The sequence below is a fragment of the Salmo salar genome, chromosome ssa13 (genome assembly GCF_905237065.1).
Source record: "Salmo salar chromosome ssa13, Ssal_v3.1, whole genome shotgun sequence".
Classification (NCBI taxonomy): Eukaryota; Metazoa; Chordata; class Actinopteri; order Salmoniformes; family Salmonidae; genus Salmo; species Salmo salar.
The window spans coordinates 14,268,943-14,290,704 of NC_059454.1; the positions used below are offsets into that span (position 1 = coordinate 14,268,943).

General features: G+C 40.6%; 2 protein-coding genes across 5 annotated transcripts in view; one reads left to right on the forward strand and one right to left on the reverse strand.

Moving 5' to 3' along the window:
- The window catches only part of LOC106566491 (GRIP1-associated protein 1), an 80,998-nt gene extending 74,464 nt beyond the window's left edge, over window positions 1-6,534 (reverse strand). The window contains exons 1-7 of one of the 4 annotated variants that reach the window (XM_014134569.2): window positions 6,239-6,534; window positions 5,036-5,102; window positions 4,696-4,757; window positions 4,518-4,544; window positions 727-834; window positions 390-546; window positions 69-241 (exon numbers count right to left, since the gene is read on the reverse strand). In XM_014134569.2, the coding sequence (XP_013990044.2) occupies window positions 69-241; window positions 390-546; window positions 727-834; window positions 4,518-4,544; window positions 4,696-4,757; window positions 5,036-5,102; window positions 6,239-6,280 (636 nt within the window). In that variant the 5' untranslated portion in view covers window positions 6,281-6,534. Of the gene's footprint in view, window positions 1-68; window positions 242-389; window positions 547-726; window positions 835-4,517; window positions 4,545-4,695; window positions 4,758-5,035; window positions 5,103-6,118 lie in introns of all 4 variants that reach the window. The other 3 variants (XM_045692969.1, XM_045692968.1, XM_045692970.1) reach the window with 3 other exon arrangements.
- Window positions 6,535-8,076: 1,542 nt separating this feature from the next.
- Window positions 8,077-20,108, forward strand: ptpn18 (protein tyrosine phosphatase non-receptor type 18). Its single transcript, XM_045692971.1, has 15 exons — window positions 8,077-8,365; window positions 12,203-12,311; window positions 12,426-12,502; window positions 12,599-12,694; window positions 13,729-13,767; window positions 13,913-13,981; window positions 14,475-14,537; window positions 14,754-14,896; window positions 15,459-15,525; window positions 15,675-15,752; window positions 15,893-15,982; window positions 16,579-16,664; window positions 18,402-18,730; window positions 19,086-19,175; window positions 19,385-20,108. The coding sequence occupies exons 1-15, from the start codon at window positions 8,282-8,284 to the stop codon at window positions 19,456-19,458; spliced, it is 1,494 nt and encodes a 497-aa protein (XP_045548927.1). The 5' UTR covers window positions 8,077-8,281; the 3' UTR covers window positions 19,459-20,108.
- Window positions 20,109-21,762: the final 1,654 nt, after the last annotated feature.

The window sequence follows — 21,762 nt, forward strand, 5'->3', positions numbered from 1 at the left end:
AACAGTGGAAGTGCATCTGAGGATATTTTCAAAATGGCAGTTCCCTTGAAAAATGTGTTTGATGTCACCTGTTCCAGTCTGTCATTGGTTCCGGCTGCAGAGTCCTCCCTGCTCTCACTGACGTCAGAGTGCAACTGGACACCGTTGGTGTCAGCCGGGCCGTCGGTCTCTGAGGCTTTGGTTTCACTGACCTCCGCACCCATCGGGCTCTTTATCTCACTCTCATGGCGCTCCTGAAGGGCTGAGGGGAAAACACAGCAATGTTAAATAGGGTTAGTAGAGATTTCTTTCTTTTAACTGATGATGTGTTGCCATTACCAGATACATCTCATCTAAGAAATGCCTTTGAAAATGTTGATTTTCTACAACGATAACCAACATAAGCATACCCGTCATCTTTTTCTGAAGGGCAGTGTTCTCTGCCTGGAGGCGCAGTAACTCTCCTTCCACAGAGATGGAGATGGGACCGGAGGATTCAGCCTGCAGCCCCTTGCCATCCTTTAGCTCTTTGATTTCATGTTGTAGCTCCTCTATCTGAGTACATAACTAAACAGGGGAATGCAATAAATGACGAATAGTTCTGTATTATAATCATGAAATGTGATCAGGAAGGTGGGGCCTTTATGTTATACAAGCTAGACATAGGATAGGCCTAAATCACATCTTCATTTACAAGGACCCTCTTCTGAAACAATGGCATGTGCGGGAGCAGGGGAGATCCAGTACCTTGGACAGCTCCTGCATCAGGGTGCTGTTTTGAAGTCTGAAGTCGTCCTCTTGGCTGTGCAGCTTGCCTTGCAGCATCTCGTTCTCACTGAGTAAGGCATCCACCTCCTGAGCGCACACACCAGACAAACAACCAATCCATGTAAACAGAAAGTAGGCACTCTCACACAGGATGACGACTTCATCATCCCCACATTTCTAGATTGAATACTCTCACAAAAAACGACAACGACAACGTACTTTGCTGATTAGAAAGAATGGTGAATAAGTTAGAGGACATTGCTCTACTTCAATATCATACTTTGATGTGCCTCCACAAATCAGATTTTCCAAAACGTTTCCAAATCATCTAAAATACTCTGGGGAAAGGTTAAATATGCATATTTAAACAGCAGAGAGGAATGTTGACTGCATTAATATAAAATGAATTATAAATCAGGCCCATATACACCATATACCTATGCTAGTCACTGAAGATGAGGAAGAACCTAATGAGTAAATGCATGAAATGAAGTTAACATACAAAAGGAGTGTGTCCTATGTTCTCTACCTGTGCTTGGGAATAATCTCTTTGACTTCATTGGAGGTAGTTTCTCTATCCATTAAGTTTCACGTTTTACTTGTCACATGCACAAGTACAGTGATATGCTTAACTTGCAAGCCCTACCCAACAGTGTAGTATTCAATATAAAAAAACGAATAGTAGAACTAATGAAATAAAACAAAAATAAGAGAGCAAGCTATCTATATATATATGGTCAGTACCAACTTTAAAATGTGCAGGGAGGGAGACAGTATGTACATGTGGGCAAGAATTAGCAGAAAGTGACTGGTAGCAGGATAAATAATTATAATAATAAACAGTATGGGAGCAGCATAAAGACGTCCGCATGTTTCCCATCTCAAACAGTTTGCGCATATATTATGACGACATTTTGTGACTTTTTTTGTTGGTTTTGGTCTTCAGCAAGGTTTATTTCCGTCTGTCGTGCACACGTAATTATTTCTCCAGCCAAGACGAAGTCAGTAGCCGAAGTCTACACCCCTTCATCGGTGATTGGTCAACAGTCGGGATTCTTCAATGAAGTGTTTGTTATCATTCAACAAATTAATCGTTTTCATGCTCATTCTAAGACCTCTTTCGACAAAAAACAAACTTTTTAAAAATGTAACTTTTATTTAACTAGGCAAGTCAGTTAAGAACAAATTCTTATTTACAATGACGCCTACTGGAGAACAGTGAGAACAGTTAACTGCCTTGTTCAGGAGCAGAACGACAGATTTACCTTTTCAGCTCGGGGATTCGATCCAGCTACCTGCTGGTTACTGGCCCAACGCTCTAACCACTAGGCTACCTGCCGCCCCAAAATGACAGACAGTACTAATGCCACTTTTTCCTCGTTTTTGAAGTGAAGGTCTTTAAGGGAGCATTTGAGCACACACGTCCGGTTCGCTAACGGCTAAGCACCAGCCCAACCGAAGCATGCAGAAGACTTAAGTGTTGGGTGGGTTTGTGCGTGGTGGTGAGTGTGTATGTATGTATGTGTCAGTGCATGGGTGTCAGTGTGAGTGTGTAACATTGTCAGTGTAGGCGTGATAGGTGGGTATACATGTAAACAGTGCTGAAAGTGACTGGTAGGAGAAATATATAAATCATTTTCTAAATCAAAAACACATTCTATTGGTTACATGCGCCAAATACAACAGATGTAGATTTTACCGTGAAATGTTTACTTACGAGCCCACTCCCAACAATGCAGAGTTAAAAAGTAAGAAAATAGTAACACAAAATAATAATAACAACGAGGTTATATACAAGGAGTACCAGTACCGATTAAATGTGCCGGGGTACGAGGTAGTTGAGGTAACACAGTATGTACATGTAGGTAGGGGTAAAAGTGACTAGGCAATCAGGATATACATTTGAAGTCGGAAGTTTACATATCTTAACCAAATACATTTAAACTCAGTTTTTCAAAATTCCTGACATTTAATCCTAGTAAAAATCCCCTGTCTTAGGTCAGTTAGGATCACCACTTTATTTTAAGAATGTGAAATGTCAGAATAATAGTAAAGAGAATGATTTATTTCAGCTTTTATTTATATCATCACATTCCCAGTGGGTCAGAAGTTTACATACACTCAATTCGTATTTGGTAGCATTTCCTTTAAATTGGTTAACTTGGGTCAAACGTTTCAGGTAGCCTTCCACAAGCTTCCCACAGTTAGTTAGGTGAATGTTGGCCCATTCCTCCTGACAGAGCTGGTGTAACTGAGTCAGGTTTGTAGGCCTCCTTGCTATCACACACTTTTTCAGTTCTGCCCACAAATGTTCTATAGGATTGAGGTCAGGACTTTGTGATGGCCACTCCAATACCTTGACTTTGTTGTCCTTAATCCATTTTGCCACAACTTTGGAAGTATGCTTGGGGTTGTTGTCCATTTAGAAGACCGAATTGAGACCAAGCTTTAACTTCCTGACAGATGTCGAGATGTTGCTCCAATATATCCAGATCATTTTCCATCCATTTTGTGAAGTGCACCAGTCCCTCCTGCAGCAAAGCACCCCCACAACATGATGCTGCCACCCCTGTGCTTCACGGTTGGGATGGTGTTCTTCGGGCTTGCAAGGCTCCCCCTTTTTCCTCCAAACATAACGATGGTCATTATGGCCAAACAGTTCTATTATTGTTCCATCAGATTATTTCTCCAAAAAGTACGATCTTTGTCCCCATGTGCAGTTGCAAACCGTAGTCTGGCGTTTTTAATGCCGGGTTTGCCGCAGTGGCTTCTTCCTTGCTGAGCGGCATTTCAGGTTATGTCGATATAGGACTCGTTTTAATGTGGATATAGACACTTTTGTAACTGTTTCCTCCAGCATCATCACAAGGTCCTTTGCTGTTGTTCTGGGATTGATTTGCACTTTTCGCACCAAAGTACATTCATCTCCCGGAGACAGAAACGCATCTCCTTCCTGAGCAGTATGACAGCTGCGTGGTCCCATGGTGTTTATACTTGCGTAGTATTGTTTGTACATATGGACGTGGTACCTTCAGGCATTTGGAAATTGCTCCCAAGGATGAACCAGACTTGTGGAGGTCTACCATTTTTTTTTTTAGGTCTTGGCTGATTTCTTTTGATTTGACCATGATGTCAAGCAAAGAGGCACTGAGTTTGAAGGTAGGACTTGAAATACATCCACAGGTACACCTCCAATTGACTGAAATTATGTAAATTAGCCAATCAAAAGCTTCTTAAGCCATGACATCATTTTCTGGAATTTTCCAAGCTGTTTAAAAACACAGTCAACTTAGTGTATGTAAACTTCTGACCCACTGGAATTGTGATACAGTGAATTATAAGTGAAATAATCTGTCTGTAAACAATTGTTGGAAAAATGACTTGTGTCATGAACAAAGTAGATGTCCTAACCGACTTGCCAAAATTATAGTTTGTTAACAAGAAATTTGTGGAGTGGTTGAAAAACTTAAGTGTATGTAAAATTCCGACTTCAACTGTATAGCAGAAACATATGTTAAAAGTGAGAAAGTATGTGTGGGTGTTGGAGTGTCAATGTAGTACGTGTGATTGTGTGGCTAGAGTCTAGTGAGTGTGCCTTAAGCCAGTGCAAAAAAAAAATACTATAAAAAAGTATATGGTAATATATACATGTAAACAGGAGTAATAGTTATTATGGCATATAACATGTATAGCAAGCTAATGTTCATACTAGCTTGTCAAGATCATTTTAGACAGCTTTGTAAGAGTTTTATACGATGCAAGTAACCCACCTGAGCTTTCTTGCTTTTATTCAGAGCCTGAAGATAAAACAGAAAGCTAATCAGAATAGAATCACAAACAACAGTAACATTTATTCTGTCTCAAACATGATGCCTTGAGTTTCAGTGCATTAAACTCCACAGCCCTATTATGACGGTTTTAATCAAAATGTAGATTTGCTTGCTATACCTTCTGTGCTTTGATGTAATCCTTCTCTAAGGTCACAGTCTTCAGACGAACAGCATTCAGCTCTGGAATAGAAATCAACACTAAAATATTGAATATCCCCAGAGCCTAGTTTCTTCTTTTCAATCAGAGACATAACTAACCCATTTTGAAGTTAGATACAGTGCATCACATGGGTTACTACACACACCACAAACTTGCATTAAGAGGGAGACTAAATCTGAAGTCCATCCTGGAGTTGCATTGCAATGCTGTATTCATTTTAGCAGTAAACATTGATCCCAGTTCAAGGGCACCAACTGAGCTCCAGAACATATTTATATTACGAGCTGCTGCTCCTTACCAGTTGTGTTCTTCCGCAGGTCATCAGAAAGTTGGTAGTTCTGTGTCCTCAGCTCTAAAAGCTGAGCCTGGAAAACAACAAAAAGGTTATAGGAGGGGATGACATTACACCAAAACACGTAAAAGCCTTTGACCAGTTAGCCTTGTCAGAGCTAGAACGGCACATAGGGCAGAAGCCCATCTCCTGTTTCTGTAGGGTGAGGCAGCCTAATGTACAAGTATACCCCCTGGACAGGACGCTAGTCTGTAGCAGGGCCTTACCCCCAGTCCATCTCCTTAATTCTGAGTGCCAAGCAGAGGGGCATCAGGTCCCATGTTTTGAGTCTTTGGTAAGGGACACTAACCACAAAGTCACGGAGTTGGTTTAAGCCTGTATAAAGGGTCAACTTAATTAAACATTAAAACATCAGACTCAACACATAATCTGATTCAGGTGACTTCAGATGAACAAGCAATGCATTATCTAGGCTAGCTAGCTATGGGCACTATCTGATTTGGAAAAACGAACACCCCCATTATAATAAACAGTGAATGGCGTCCAGTCCAAAAAAGCTGCGAGCAGGCATTAGGCTAACGTTGAATGACCAAACCCGTGACCCATAATAAGTCTTGGAAAGCTATTAGTTACGCGAAATTAACTAGCTAGCTAACGTTATAGTTTTCACTGAATGTATTTATAAAAATAGTAACAAAAACAGCACACAACTATCAGACACGTATGTTTGAAATCAATAGCTAACAGGAAGATAACTTTGCCATTAATAAGATATTGTCATGAAGATTAATGAAGACCAGAGTATGTCATTTCAAGCTAACTAGCTAGACTAGCGATTTAAGCTAGTTAACGGTTAACTCGCAAACCAACTAACGTTAGCTAGCTATTTAGCTAGCTAATGTTATTTGAACAAAGTAAACTATTGGGATTACCACATGTGTATGTTTGTATAGAATACTAAAACGATATGACCAACTGCCTGTTGCTATTGGAATAGTAATGACTGCTGACACTATCAACATAGCTAGCCACATCCCTGGGTTGCAATGTTGGCCTAGCTAGTAAGGGAAGCTACCACGTATGCTTTACCGTTCCGTAGTTTAGCTCTGGACAGCTTGACGGAAAATCCCCTTTTCAGGAAATACTCTGAAGGTGACAGCAAATTTGAAACAACAGGCATTAAACATGGACAGCTGTCAACCTAGCTACCTGCATCCGATGGAACTCCTCCTCTGATAGTGCCTGCGCCATCTTCACTCAAGGAGCTAGGAAGGACTCCGCTATTAGCAGAGGTCCTGTGTGACAGTGGTGCCCTTTGGAATAGGCTATACTTTCATGCCATTCTGCATATCCTTATGGAAAACACGACGTATATAGAAATGTAAATGTATCCGACGTCTTGGCTTTTAGATGAGGGAGGGAGTGCACTATCACAATTTTCCCTAATCTAAACATTACTCCATAGCAAGGTATTGTCATTGCAATAATCACACCTGTCCAGTAGGTGGAGTCCTGGGAGTCCAGATCCATAACGCCATTTTATAAACTGGGTGGTTTGAGGCCTGAATTCTGATTGGCTGAAAGCCAAGGTTTATCAGACCGTATAACAGGGTATGACAAAACATTTAGTTTTACTGCTCTAATTAAGTTGGTAACCAGTTTATAATAGCAATAAGGCTCCTCAGGGGTTTGTGATATATGGCCAATATACCACGTCTAAGGGCTGCGTCTAGGCACTCTGCATCCCATAAGAACAGCCCTTAGCCGTGGTATATTGTCCTCCAGACTTATTGCGTAAGTGACACACAATTGAGGTGCCTCTAGCACTGAATTACCACGTGATTGTAAACTGTGAGTTTATTAGTCCATTTGAAGTAATTGTTTGTTCGCTGTGATTGGTTGTAGGTGCTATGATACTGATGGTTTGTTGAGACTAATTGTTTGTATGGTTGTTGCTAATGCATGGCTACCAGTACAGCGCCATCTAGTAGTAGCGTCGGGGATAATAGTTGTTGCCAACTGTAGCTTTAAAAAGAATGTAACCAGGCAACTCAGTTAAGAACAAATTCTTATTTATAATGATGGCCTACCCCGGACGACGCACGGCCAATTGTGCGCAGCCTTATGGGACTCCAAATCACGGACAGGTGTGATATAGCCTGGATTCGAACCAATTATCCCATGCTGCTGTCAACAAACCATCAGTATCACCGCACAAGAATGACGAGAACGCGCCTCCACCTGTTATTTACTATGGCTGCGCGTTTTCCAGAGGCAGAGGGGAAGTGTTGCACCGCGATTGTGTTTGAACCAACATTTCAGTGTCACTGTTGAGTTGACAATCCTTTTTACAGTCTCTGTTTTGGTGGCTGTGTGAATTTGGAGACAGATAGGCTAGCCATTTTCTTTTTATCATTGCGTCTGAAAAACAAAATGCACGTGTTGTTGAGGAGGCATGTTCTGATGGAACCGTTACAATAAACCATGCATCGATATGCCGCCCTTCTCCAATTCGAAGTGTAGGCTATAGCAGTAGAATAAACACCCATATAACACAGACATAGTAAAATCACTGAAGTTTCCTGGCGGTGAATTGTCTGCACGTTGGTTTCATCTGCTCAGAATACTAGCCGAGCACACCCTGGAATACAACAAAAATAGGCTGATCCTCATCTCTGACGTGTTTACTAATATATGGACAATGTAAATAACCACATAGGATATCTTTTTTAGAAAGTGTCAGGCTAATTAATATCCCTGATAATATTATCAGGCTGCAAGTTTTAGGACTCCCTATTAATCTAAATGTGATTCATGCATTGATAGCCTGCTTGACAACTTTATAATAACACATTAAATGTACAACTAATGTAAAATAATAGAGCTTTTGAAAATGCGTTGAATGCTTTTTGAAGATGCTTTGAATATTCTTGTTGGCAAAGAATAAATATGCTATACATTGTTCCATCTGTTGTAGTAGTTGTGTATTGAAGTTTATGTGAAAGTTCCTCCCCTGTTTTGACTCCAATAAATAAGCCAGTAGCTTTCAATGCGGAAATGTACATGACTTGCCTCACAGTGACAAGGATAAGGAACGTTCCAAGAGGTACACGCGGAACCTAGGCTAATCATCGCACTAGAGATTGGTGTGGCAAGGCGCTCTGCGTTTGTTTAGAATTGTTGTATTGATGTAGTGGCCGCCCACTGCATGCCATTTAAAAAGTTAAATTGACATCCCTAGCCGCCGCACGGATGGAGCACCTATCGAGGTTCGTAGGTCAGATGTCCTTGACAGATGACAGCAGAGCAGAGGGCATCATCTCATCGGAGTATAGTGTAAGTGAGAATCACCATACCTGTATATCAATTCAAATCAACTGTTATTGGTCACATACCCATGGTATATTCTCAGGTTATAATTAATTCCCATAGAAAGACAATAAGACCAGGTAATATTTTCAGATTAAATGTTTTTATTTATTTAAGGCATGTGCACAGCACTTCATGGGACTTTTACATTGCAATTGTATTAATCTATTGATTGCAAATAACTGGTTGAAGAATGGCTAAAGATTGTGTGTACACTGTGCATGATGTACAACATCACAGGCTGCACATCATACACTGTTGTAGATAAGGGTAGTATACCTGAGAGGTATGATGATTAAACAAAGGAAAAGTAGGCTACTGAATTGTTTGTTTGAATGTTAAATCTGCAAATCATGTTGGCTACTTGCTTTCTGTATAGTATAATGCAATGCATGTTGTAACTTGAATGCAATTAACAAAAACCTTCTTTCAAATCAGTTGCATCTGTCTTTAAGGCACATACAGAAGTGAACCTTGCTTATTTAGTTTTGTTTTGACATTACACTGAACTGAATAGCAACATTTGCAGAAGTATATTTTGTTAAACTACTGTAGGCTATTGTTCTTCTTACATTTGAACCTCTGTAAGTGTTAAGATAGGCTAGTCCTTATTTTTCCTAATTTAGCTTCCAAAGTTCAAAAGTAAGTTATTTATTAACACTGAGGCCAATATGGGAAACATTTCCTTGTTGCAGCTAGTAAACTGTTGCGTAAGATTCTTTATTGACAATGTTCCATTGTGAGGGCTGCCAGTGCTTTCACATGCCAGCGTCAGGTTGTTTTCAATAAACATGATTCTGTTGACTGTTTGTACGTTAAATTAATGACCGAAATAGTAATACATGTGAACTATTTTCTAACCAGCCTCATTCAAATCAAATCAAATTGTATTTGTCACATGCGCCAAATACAACAGTGAAATGCTTACTTACAAACGCTTAACCAACAATGCAGTTTTAAGAAGAAAAAATAAATAAAAGTAACTAATAATTAAAGAGCAGCAGTAAAATAACAATAGCGAGGCTATGTACAGGGGGTACAATGTGCGGGGCACCGGTTAGCTGAGGTAATTGAGGTAATATGTACATGTAGGTAGAGTTATTAAAGTGACTTGGCATAGACAATAACAGAGAGTAGCAGCAGCGTAAAAGAGGGGGGGGGGGGGGGCAATGCAAATAGTCTGGGTGGCCATTTGATTAGATGTTCAGGAGTCTTATAGCTTGGGGGTAGAAGCTGTTTAGAAGCCTCTTGGACCTAGACTTGGCGCTTCAGTACAGCTTTCCGTGCTGTAGCGGAGAGAACAGTCTTTGACTATGGTGGCTGGAGTCTTTGACAATTTTTAGGGCCTTCCTCTGACACCGCCTGGTGTAGATGTCCTGGATGGCAGGAAGCTTGGCCCCAGTGATGTACTGGGCCGTACGCACTACCCTCTGTAGTGCCTTGCGGTCAGAGGCCGAGTAGTTGCCATACCAGGCAATGATGCAACTCGTCAGGGTGCTCTCGATGGTGCAGCTGTAGAACCTTTTGAAATCTGAGGACCCATGACAAATCTTTTCAGTCTCCTGAGGGGGAAAATATTTTTGTTGTGCCCTCTTCACGACTGTCTTGGTGTGCTTGGACCATGTTAGTTAGTTTGTTGGAGACTAAGGGACTAAGAATGTGCAAAGTGAGAAATGGTGGTAATGTAATAATGTAATTATGTCTATATTATGGCATGGGGAACGCTGAGATATTGTATCAGTATAACTTCCGTCCCTATCTTCACCCAAATCTGGTCTTGAACTTGGGACCCTATGAACACAGCAACTGCCTCCCACGGAGCATCGTTACCTGTCGCTCAACAAAAGCCGCAGTGCAAGGGAATCAACTAGTTCAAGGTCTCAGCGCTAGTGACGTCAGCAATTGAACTGCCACTAGCACACACAGCTAACTAGCTAGCCATTTCACACCGGTTACGTTATCACATGCAGTGCCTTCAGAAAGTATTCACACTCCTTGATTTTTTTACACATTTTGTTGTGTTAAAGACTGAATTTAAAATTGATTACATTTCTAAATGTTTACAAATTAATTGAAACTGAAAAGCTGAAATCTCTTGAGTCAATAAGTATTGAACCCATTTGTTATGGCAAGCCTAAATAAGTTCAGGAGTAAAAATGTGCTTAACAAGTCACATAATAAGTTGCATGGACTCACTCTGTGTGCAATAATAGTGTTTAACATGATTGTTGAATTACTACCTCATCTCTGTATGCCACGCATACAATTATCTGTATTCTGTAAGGTCCCTCAGTCAAGCAGTGAATTTCAAACACAGATTCAACCACAAAGACCAGGGAGGTTTTCCAATGCCTCGCAAAGGGCACCTATTGGTAATAAAAAATAAAAATAATAATTATATCCCTTTGAGCATGGTGAAGTTATGAATTACACTTTGGATGGTATATCAATACACCCAGTCACTACAAAGAAACAGGTGTCCTTCCTAACTCAGTTGCCGGAGAGGAAGGACACCGCTCAGGGATTTCACCCCAATGGTGACTTTAAAACAGTCACAGAGTTTAATGACTGTGATAGGAGAAAACTAAGGATGGATCAACAACATTGTAGTTACTCCACAGTACTAACCTAATTGACAGAGTGAAAATAAGGAAGCTTGTACAGAATAAAAATATTCCAAAACGTGCATCCTGTTTGCAACAAGGCACTAAAGCACAGCTCTCCAACCGTGTTTCTGGAGAGCTACTGTCCTGTAGGTTTTAACTTTAACCCTAATTTAGCCCACCTGATTGTAATATTTATCTTCAACTGGGGTTGGAGTGAAAACCTACGGGAGGGTAGCTCTCCAGGAACAGGGTTGTAAAACACTAAAGTAATACACAGGGTTGCAAAACACTAAAACACTAAAGTAATATTGCAAAACATTTGGCAAAACAATTACGTTTTTGTCCTGAATACAAAGTGTTATGTTTTGGGCAAATCAAATAAAACACATTAATGAGTACCACTTTCCATATTCATTTCATATTTTCATGTTATGGGTATGCTTGTAATCGTTAAGGACTGGGAAGTTTTTCAGGATAAAAAAGAAACGTATTGGAACTAAACGCAGGCAAAATTCTAGTGGAAAACGTGATTCAGTCTGCTTTCCACCAGACACTGGGAGATGAATTCACCTTTCAGCAGGACAATAACCTAAAGGACAAGTCCAAATATTCACTGGATTTGCTTACCAAGATGATATTGAATGTTCCTCTGAGTGGCCTAGTTACAGTTTTAACTAAAATCATCTTGAAAATCTATGGCAAGACTTGAAAATGGCTGTCTAGCAATGATCAACAACCAACTTGACAGAGCTTGAAAAAAATGTACAAGAATAATGTGCAAATATTGTAAGATCCTGGTGTATAAAGCTCTTAGAGGCTTACCCAGAAAGACACAGCTGGAATCGCTGCCAAAAGTAATTTTAACATGTATTGACTCAGGGGTTTGAATACTTATCTAATCAAGATATATTTGTCATTTATTTTTTATTCATATTTAACAAACGTTAGAATTTTTCTTCCACTTCGACATTACAGAGTATTTTGTGTAGATCGTTTTTTTTTTTTGTGACAAAAGGGCTGAGGGAATATGGCTAGTATGTGGTTACTAATGTGTAAAGATTGGTTTCGTTGGACCCTACCTGAGACTTCCTACATTCAAGGTTTCTGCTCTCAATCTACGTCTACTTAATTACAGTTTCACAATCAGGAAAGTTGCTCCTAACCTCATCTCAGCTTCCATGTCTCTTTGTGTTTGTAGAATATCCGTGATCGGACTTCCATCATCAAGAAAGATCTTGGCCTTACGACGAAAGCCGGGGCACTGAAGGAAAATGTAAAGAAGAATCGTTACAAAGACATTTTACCATGTAAGCGCAATGATGGAGACTTAAAAAACGTTAGTGGTTTTTACTGTAATTGAAAATTAGATTCTTGCTTAATATTAAACTTATCTGAACAAAAACTCATATATTTTTATAAAGATGACCAGACCCGTGTTCCCCTATCTCCACTGACGAATGACAATGATTCTGACTATATCAACGCCAGCTTCATTAAAGTACGGTATTGCCCTCTCTCATTCAGCAAGTCCTATTGCATTTCATTCAGCTCGGTCTGAAGCTGATTATTCTGCAATATGTCGTCTGTCCTCTAGGGTGCAACAGAGACCAGAAAATACATTGCGACCCAAGGACCTCTGAGGCACACTTTGGTTGACTTCTGGCAAATGATTTGGCAGTATGATGTAAAGGTAAGGAAGATTGTATTCAGCTTTCCTATAACATTTACTTACAAATTGGTGCATTCACCTTATGATATCCAGTGGAACAACCACTTTACAATAGTGCATCTAAATCTTTTAAGGGGGGGGGGGGGGGTTAGAAGGATTACTTTATCCTATCCTAGGTATTCCTTAAAGAGGTGGGGTTTCAGGTGTCTCCGGAAGGTGGTGATTGACTCCGCTGTCCTGGCGTCGTGAGGGAGCTTGTTCCACCATTGGGGTGCCAGAGCAGCGAACAGTTTTGACTGGGCTGAGCGGGAACTGTGCTTCCTCAGAGGTAGGGGGGCCAGCAGGCCAGAGGTGGATGAACGCAGTGCCCTTGTTTGGGTGTAGGGCCTGATCAGAGCCTGAAGGTATGGAGGTGCCGTTCCCTTCACTGCTCCGTAGGCAAGCACCCTGGTCTTGTAGCGGATGCGAGCTTCAACTGGAAGCCAGTGGAGAGAGCGGAGGAGCGGGGTGACGTGAGAGAACTTGGGAAGGTTGAACACCAGACGGGCTGCGGCGTTCTGGATGAGTTGTAGGGGTTTAATGGCACAGGCAGGGAGCCCAGCCAACAGCGAGTTGCAGTAATCCAGACGGGAGATGACAAGTGCCTGGATTAGGACCTGCGCCGCTTCCTGTGTGAGGCAGGGTCGTACTCTGCGAATGTTGTAGAGCATGAACCTACAGGATCGGGTCACCGCCTTGATGTTAGTGGAGAACGACAGGGTGTTGTCCAGGATCACGCCAAGGTTCTTAGCACTCTGGGAGGAGGACACAAGGGAGTTGTCAACCGTGATGGCGAGATCATGGAACGGGCAGTCCTTCCCCGGGAGGAAGAGCAGCTCCGTCTTGCCGAGGTTCAGCTTGAGGTGGTGATCCGTCATCCACACTGATATGTCTGACAGACATATACTATAGACTATAAATGTAGTACAGCTTGCACAGTAGCTCTGTTGCACAGATGAAGAATGGGAAAATTGTCTCCAAATGTAATATTACCTCTATTCCTCTCCCTGTTTTAGGTCATAATCATGGCTTGCAGAGAAATTGAAATGGGAAAGGTAAATGCCCTTTTAGTCACATTTTTTATTAAAAAAAGGTACAGTGGAAGTGTGAACATATTATTGTACTGTATCGTTTATCAACTTTGGTGCTTGTGTCCACTTGACTCATAATGGGTTTTTTTTTTCACTGTCTTCTTTTTAGAAAAAGTGTGAGCGCTATTGGACAACTGTCAAGGAAACAACCCCCTTTGGTCCCTTTATTGTCTCAAATGTACGTTTTTGTTGATATATCTTCATTATATTGTATACTGTGAAGATACACAGACCACAGAGAATTTCTAGCAGCATTGACACAACTTTCAGTTGATCCAGATTTATCTTCTTAGTTGTATTACTATTCAGGAGTAGTCCCAGACAGACGGGTTGCCTCCCACAATGTTACCAATAGTCCAGCATGCACAGAGTGCTGTCCCACTAGGCACAGATGTCAATTTAACGTATATTTCACATTGGTTAAGTGACATATCATTGAAATTATTCAACCAGTGTTTGCCCAGTGGGGTTGTTTTTTAGTCTGGGTTTTCCGAGAATATTCATGAAGACTTCCCTTTTTACCCCACATCCAGTTCCTGTGTACTAAGTTTACTCAGTTTGGTTATTTCATGGCATATTGACCCACATGTTGTTGTCTGCATGAAATCACAGGCACCTGTTTCAGGAAACACTAGAACATTTTTAATTGAAATGTTATCATGTGTTTACAGCTTGAGGAATCCAACCCAAATGAGGAAGTCGTCTTGAGGACTCTGACTGTGAGATATCATAATGTAAGTGTCCAACTGTGAAAAGGGTATTATTTTGTGTTATTTTCCACCAGCAGGCTAGTCAAAGAATTCTTCAATATCGTAGAAAAATAAATCAGTGTTATTTTCCAACAATCATTATCCACATTGGGTAATCTCACATTATGTGTTGGTATCCAGGAAGTTGAATGAGCGGGAGCCAGTGAAGTCATATGCAAACCATGTTTTCTGTTTGTCTAGGAAACACGGACTGTCTCTCAATTCCAATACACAGCTTGGCCTGATCATGACATTCCATACACAGCTGGTGGTATTTTAGAAATGATGGATATGGCTCGCAAAGCCCAGGGAAACAACGCTAGCCCTGTTCTCATCCACTGCAGGTCTGTTTGTCCCCAATACATGACATACAGCACAGCCCCTATGATTACTGTCTGCCCAGTGGACTTGTGCTCCGAGAGGAAATTGTCACGCACAGAAACAGACTATGATCCATATGTCCATTAAAATTCATCAATGCATATCATTCAATGTTGTTTATCACAAGGCCACATGTACTCCTTGTGCTACATGCGTCTTAATGATGCCATTTAGATGGGCTCCTGAGTGGCGCAGAGGTCTAAGGCACTGCATCTCAGTGCCAGAGGCATCACTACAGACCCTGGCTCAATCCCGGGGTGTATCACTACCGGCCATTATAGGGCGGCGCACAATTGGCCCAGCGTCGTCTGGGTTTGGCCTGGGTAGGCCGTCATTGTATTTAAGAATTTGTTCTTAACTGACTTGCCTAGTTAAATAAAGATAAATTGAGATATGTTAAATATTCAGGACCTGATGGGGCCCACCGTGTCATATCCAGACTTGTGGACTTCTCAGGTAATGTTTGAGTACTATCAGAGACTGAATGGAGCAGGTCATGTATTTGGTTGTGTTTTGTATTTTCAGTGCTGGTTGTGGAAGAACAGGGGTGATTTGTGCCCTGGATTATGTTCATGATCTTCTTGTGACAAAGGTATTACTTATGTTCACTGCATTACATTGATGGCATCATTTAGGGAATCGGTTTTACAAGACCTTTGTAGAACAATAATACTTGTAAAAAAAAAGAATGTTGGTGGGTCTGAGTGTTTTGGCTAATGCATTCTCATATTTCTCCACCAGCAAATCAAAGGAGACTTCAATATCATGAAGATTGTAGTGGAACTAAGGAGACAGAGGCCATCAGCTGTTCAGACAAAGGTATTTTATTATCAGACAGAATTACATGTGAGAAATTGTGTTTATTTTCTGCAGGGTGTTATATATCATGCATTAAATACTGTTATTCTCTCCTGTGGAAATGATGTCTTCAATCATATTTTTTCCATCCTTCCACCCAGGAGCAGTATCAGTTTGTGTTTTCTGCCGTGGCTTACATGTTTGAGAAGGCTTTACGGTCACCTGAGAACAACTACCAGAATCTCACCAAGGTAAGACAGAAACAATTATCAGGTTTTTGTAATTGCTATCTCCAACCGACAGATGTCAGCCTTTCTAAAGGCAAAATACAACACAGTATTCAACACATGCCGTACTAGCATTCATGTTCAAGCAAGCTTTACTAGAACAATAAGACATGAGAGGGCATGTAGTATTATGGGGATTATTGGCACGTCTGTGTTGCGGTCAGATGCTGTGTTTACACAGGCAGCCCAATTCAGATCTTTTGCTCGCTCAGATCAGATCTTTTGCCAATAATTGGGCAAAAGATCAGAATTGGGCTGCCTGCTCACAATATGTCAGTTTGTCTGTTATTAAAAATAGTAAGTATCAAAGGCCCTGTCTTTTCCTTGTGTCATCCATTTAATCTGATCATATTATACTTCCATCTGATATTTCAATGTGATGAGTGGAGTAAAAATAACCTAAAAAAATGTTCCGCAGGAAACCAGCCATCACGCTTCCTCTCTATGCAAATATTGGCACATAGAAGATGATTGTTCACACATTTTCATACAGAGCCTGAACTTTAGAGACACAGTCCTATACCTCTCTGGTCCTAAACGGCTTATTTTGTTGTTACTAGAGCAACCAACCTCTCTATGATGACGTTGAGTTTGTGAAGACCTCTCCACCGATAACATCAGCCATCGCTCAGCCACTTGAAAAAAGGTAGGAGCGAGTATTCTTTCTTTGTTCAGTCTGATGTGTGATGTGCATCGACATACACACAATGGCAACAGTTTCTGACTTTAATAAGCAGCCTGAGATAATGGTATACCACAGTAAGGTGCTTCGATACAATGTGGAGATGTTGACTTTCAGTTTGAGAGAGCGAGAAAGAGAGGGAGAGAGAGAGAGAGAGGCAGATAGAGAGAGAGAGAGAGAGAGAGAGAGAGAGAGAGAGAAAGACACTTAGGGAGCTTCCTGTTTTGTACAAGTGATTCCATTGTCATCTATTTCAGTTGGCTGTACAACAGGGTTTTGTGTTTGTTAGGTGTATAGTTTTAGTGTACATAAGCTTATCAATACCAAGTCATTTATTCATATTTTGATTGATTGATTAAGTAGACTATTACATAATACAGTAGATATGATATGTACCTGCCTTGACAATCAAGAAAACACTATTAAAGTTGCAGTATGTAACTGTTGGGTCAAATATACACTACCGTTCAAAAGTTTGGGGTCACTTAGAAATGTCCTTGTTTTGAAATAAAAGCACATTTTGTCCATTTAAAATCACACCAAATTGATCAGAAATACAGTGTAGACATTGTTAATGTTGTAAATTACTATTGTAGCTGGAAATGGCAGATTTTTTATGGAATATCTTCATAGGCGTACAGACGCCCATGATCAGCAACCATATATTTCAAGCAGTTTAGTGCAATGATTCAATGACACTATACTGTCACGACTTCCGCTGAAGTCGGTCCCTCTCCTTGTTCGGGCGGCGTTCGGCGGTCGACGTCACCGGCCTTCTAGCCATCGCCGATCCACTTTTCATTTTCCATTTGTTTTGTCTTTGTTTTACACACCTGGTTTCAATCCCCCAATCACTTGTTCATTATTTAACCCTCTGTTCCCCCATGGTTGTTTGTGAGTGATTGTTTTTTGTATTGCGGTCTGTATTTGTGGCCTTGTATTTATTAATGTGTTTGTTATTTTTATTGAGTAAAATTGCGACATTACACATATCTGCTGTCCTGCGCCTGACTCTTCTACACCAGCTACACACAGACGCATTACATATACTTGCTTGTTTTGTCACAGAAACTGAAATTAAGCTAGTTTTAGCAACCAGGAAATGTCTGAGCGATTGCTGCATAGTGCACCTTTAATATTGCTAAATGTACTGTATATTCAAATACAGTGTTGTCGTACACGTTGAAGATCGTGAAGTGAAAAGGACTTTAAGCCAGTTATTGTTAGTTACATTTTACAGAACTTTAGGGAAACATGATTCATGAATCAGAAGGATTTCACCATTCCTGTACTACTAAACATTCATCATGCTGCTGAGGAAGTGACACACTGGGCTGTTAAACATCACTTTCACATCCTCTTTCCTCCCTCCCAGATGTTCAACTGTTACCAAGAACCCGTCAGCTCGTATCACAGGCTTAAACACAAATGATCTATATCTCTGTTAACATGGTCAAAGAGTCAGTAGGAAATTAGTATTGTAACATTGATTAAAAATGTCAATCTTATTTTCTATACCGATATACTAATGGTAAAAATCCACTGTGGAAGCCCCAGAAAGAAAACAGACTAGATAATGAAAATTCAGTCATTTGTATAATAGTTATGGCCATCTAGTGTGTAGAGCAAAAACAATAAGGTGACATTTGTACTTTTAGCTTCTCACTGTTGATGGAATTATGAATGTCTACTCCTCTTTAGAAATTCTAGTGTGCAGCCCAGAGCGCCTCAACTGTGCCAGCAGAATATGGATGACACCTATGCTGTGGTCAACAAGTCCAAACAGCTTCCGTCACCAGCCTCTTCCTCAGCTCTTCCGACCGCTCTCCATCACTATGACAACGCAGAGCTGGGCACCCTGAAATGCCCCGCCACTGCTCTCTACAGCACGGTTAAGCCTAAGAGCAGATGTCCTCCAGCCAATCCACCTCCAGCAGCCTCACCCATATATGACACAGCTAGACCAGCCAATCACAGGCTAGCTGAGGCCACGTTAGGGAAGGAACAGAGTGGCTATGAACAGGTCACAGGTGAGAGCATTTTAGGGAGACCAATGTGAGGCCAGCTCTGATTTTGTTTTAGTCATTATGCCCTGCAAAGAATATCCAGTATTTTAGAAGAGCATTGTAATCTAGATCTAGTAACCTCAGTCCAATACTGTGAAACTGGGGAAATTGTGTAATGTTTATTTACGAGGGCGTACACTGTCATTTTAAGTAATAAATCAATGCGAAAAGTAATTTGAGTCGTACATTGACCACAAAGGAGCAATATTTGTTTTCCATCTTCATTCAGTTTCTTGACAGTAACAATTCCTTGACAGCCATATTGAGCTGTTTATGTGGAAAAATGTTTTACTGATTCTTACTGTTTGCTTTTCTCTAGCTGAGCATCATTCCTCGACGGGAGATGACTATGAATATGTCTCAAATCCCATCAAAGACCTGACCAACAGCTGTACTCCTGGTAGCATGGGTGAATATCTGCTTGTGTTTGTGATACTGTTATCCAATGCCATTTTACTGTTACTATCCCATGCCAGTATAGCTACCCAATGTAAAATCCATTTCCTCAGAATCTCATGATAATTGTGACTGGATGTCAAAACAAGGCTATGTAAACTGTTAGATGTACTTGCAGGTGCCTTCAACTAATCCCAAACACATTTCTCAACTGTTCCTCAGGGTTCAACTGTCGCATTAAGAAACCCAAAGGGCCCCGGGATACCCCGGCAGAGTGGAGTCATGTGGAGAGATGATACAGCAGCCATATACCAGTTTATTCAACGTTTTACATGTTTTAGAAGCAGTGGGAATGGGCTCTTTCATAGAGGTTTTTAACTTGCTGTGAACACCTCTATGTGATCTTTCTTTTATAACCCGTTTGAGTTGGTATATTTTTCAGATCATTTGTACCACTTCTTTATTTATTGTGATTGATATTACTGATGAAAAATATATATATATTATGAAACATCTTTCCATTCTGAGACAGGTATTGTTTTTGGATACTACACAGGTTTTGGATCCTAACCTAAGGTTCTTCAGCTGTCCCCATAGGAGAAGCCTATAAATAACCATTTTTGGTTCCAGGTAGAACCCTTTCCACAGAGGAACCCTGAAGGATTACACCTGTAACCAGAAATTATTCTTCGAAGAGTTATCCTATGGGGACAGTTGAAGAACCCTTTTTGGAACTCTTTTCTTCTAAGAGTGTAATTACCAAATTGAAGTTCAAAGTGGTGCAATGGTGTGACGGCACTAACCAACAGGGGGCACTATAGTAACATGGGATAATGAGCTTTTCAAAATTAACGAAACAGGTATTGTAAAATGTTTTTTCACAGGTATTTATTTGATGTCTACTCATTTCTGGTGACAAGGACTTACAATAAATCTTTGTATTAGGCCTGCTTACTTACCACAGTCATTGCAGCATACATGTAGATACAACAAATGTTCTGGTGATCACATGAAAAACAATGTGCTTTACTTGAAAGCACTTTGCTGAACATTCTGTGCTGGAAATACCAGCTTTGAAGATTGACCTCTGACGTCTGTGGCTATGCTGATATTGTGTTTCAGTCACGGAAATCAATCGAAACACAACTTCTTACACTCTGAAATGAACATCTGTGTATCTGCCAGATACCAAGCTGATACTCTGTCTGCAAAAAGCAACAACAAAAAACGGAGAGAAGTCTCTCCGGAGATTAAGTCAGCAATGCACTTAAATATCTAACATTGTAGTCTACGTTTTTGTTTACCTTTATTTAACTAGGCAAGTCAGTTAAGAACAAATTCTTATTTACAATGACGGCCTACACAAGCCAAACCCGGATGACGCTGGACCAATTGTGCACCACCCTATGGGACTCCTAATCACGGCCGGTTGTAATACAGCCTGGATTCAAACCAGGGTCTGTAGTGACACCTCTAGCACTAAGATGCAGTGCCTTAGACCTCTGCGCCACTCAGGAGTTTAAATGTGTGGTCCTATGTCATGTTCCTATAGAAAGTTGCCCATAAGAAAAACATTTTTTAACCCAGCCGTGGAGACCCAACGCTGGGACGAGCGTGTGTGATAGACACTTGAGGGGGTGTTGGTAATGGCCACTCTGTGTTCTAGTTGGCAGTGCATGTGGGATGTCAAGGGTTTAAACTCGGCTGGATGGCTAATCCCATTCAACAGATGCTAATGTGAAAAGACAATCTAATGACCTGTGCCATGGCTTCTCAACCCAAGCCTCCAGCTATCTCATAGCAACCCTTCACCCAGATTTAGCCACCACACACACACACACACACACACACACACACAAACACGCACACATTAAAATGCACTAAAGCAAATCAATATTTTGACCTTTTTTCATGATTATTTGCGGCTGTGTCTGATGTATTGACTGACTATTATAAACTCATGAAAATGAATCAGAACAAAATGAGCCTCTACAAATTATAGTAACTGTCATACTGAGTGGGACGTATTTAATACATCAGACTAAGAAAAGTAGATACAGATGTAGGATCTTAATTTGATCACTCTTTTGTTGCTGAGTATTTTCCTGCACCAAAATGCAGATGACCTTTGTGATTTACATACATTCCCTGAAAACCCACACTAACACATGGTTGCATTAACAGTATTTAACTTTTTATGTAGCCTATACTTTTGGCCAGCTAATAGCCTTACCACCAATCAAGCAACATTATGGACGAAACGTTAAAATCCGTTTGCTACAAGATTGTTTTGCTGTGACGATATAGGTCATATTAAGATCCTACATATGTATCTGGGTAGCATTACATTAAAATGTAAAAAAAAAAAGTATTTTTGAACTATTTAGAATGGATGTTTCAGAAGTTTGTTAATGTTTCCGGAGAGTACAACACAGAGAAAGTGTAAATACCGCCCTCTTAGGACACAATTGTTTCTCGTTATAACCAAGTTAACTAAAAGTGTTAACAATAGTCTGTGGCCATTGTTTAAGCTCCAGACATATTAGGAGGAAGCATTTGGAAATTGATCCTGATTTGTTTAGTCTTTTTACGAGCAAAAA

Bases quoted from the DNA above. Each gene is read 5' to 3' on its own strand.
- ptpn18 (XM_045692971.1), top strand. From the start codon at position 8,282: ATGGAGCACCTATCGAGGTTCGTAGGTCAGATGTCCTTGACAGATGAC. The intron at 15,983-16,578 runs GTAAGACAGAAA...TGTTGTTACTAG, and splicing joins ACTACCAGAATCTCACCAAG to AGCAACCAACCTCTCTATGA. The intron at 16,665-18,401 runs GTAGGAGCGAGT...ACTCCTCTTTAG, and splicing joins GCTCAGCCACTTGAAAAAAG to AAATTCTAGTGTGCAGCCCA.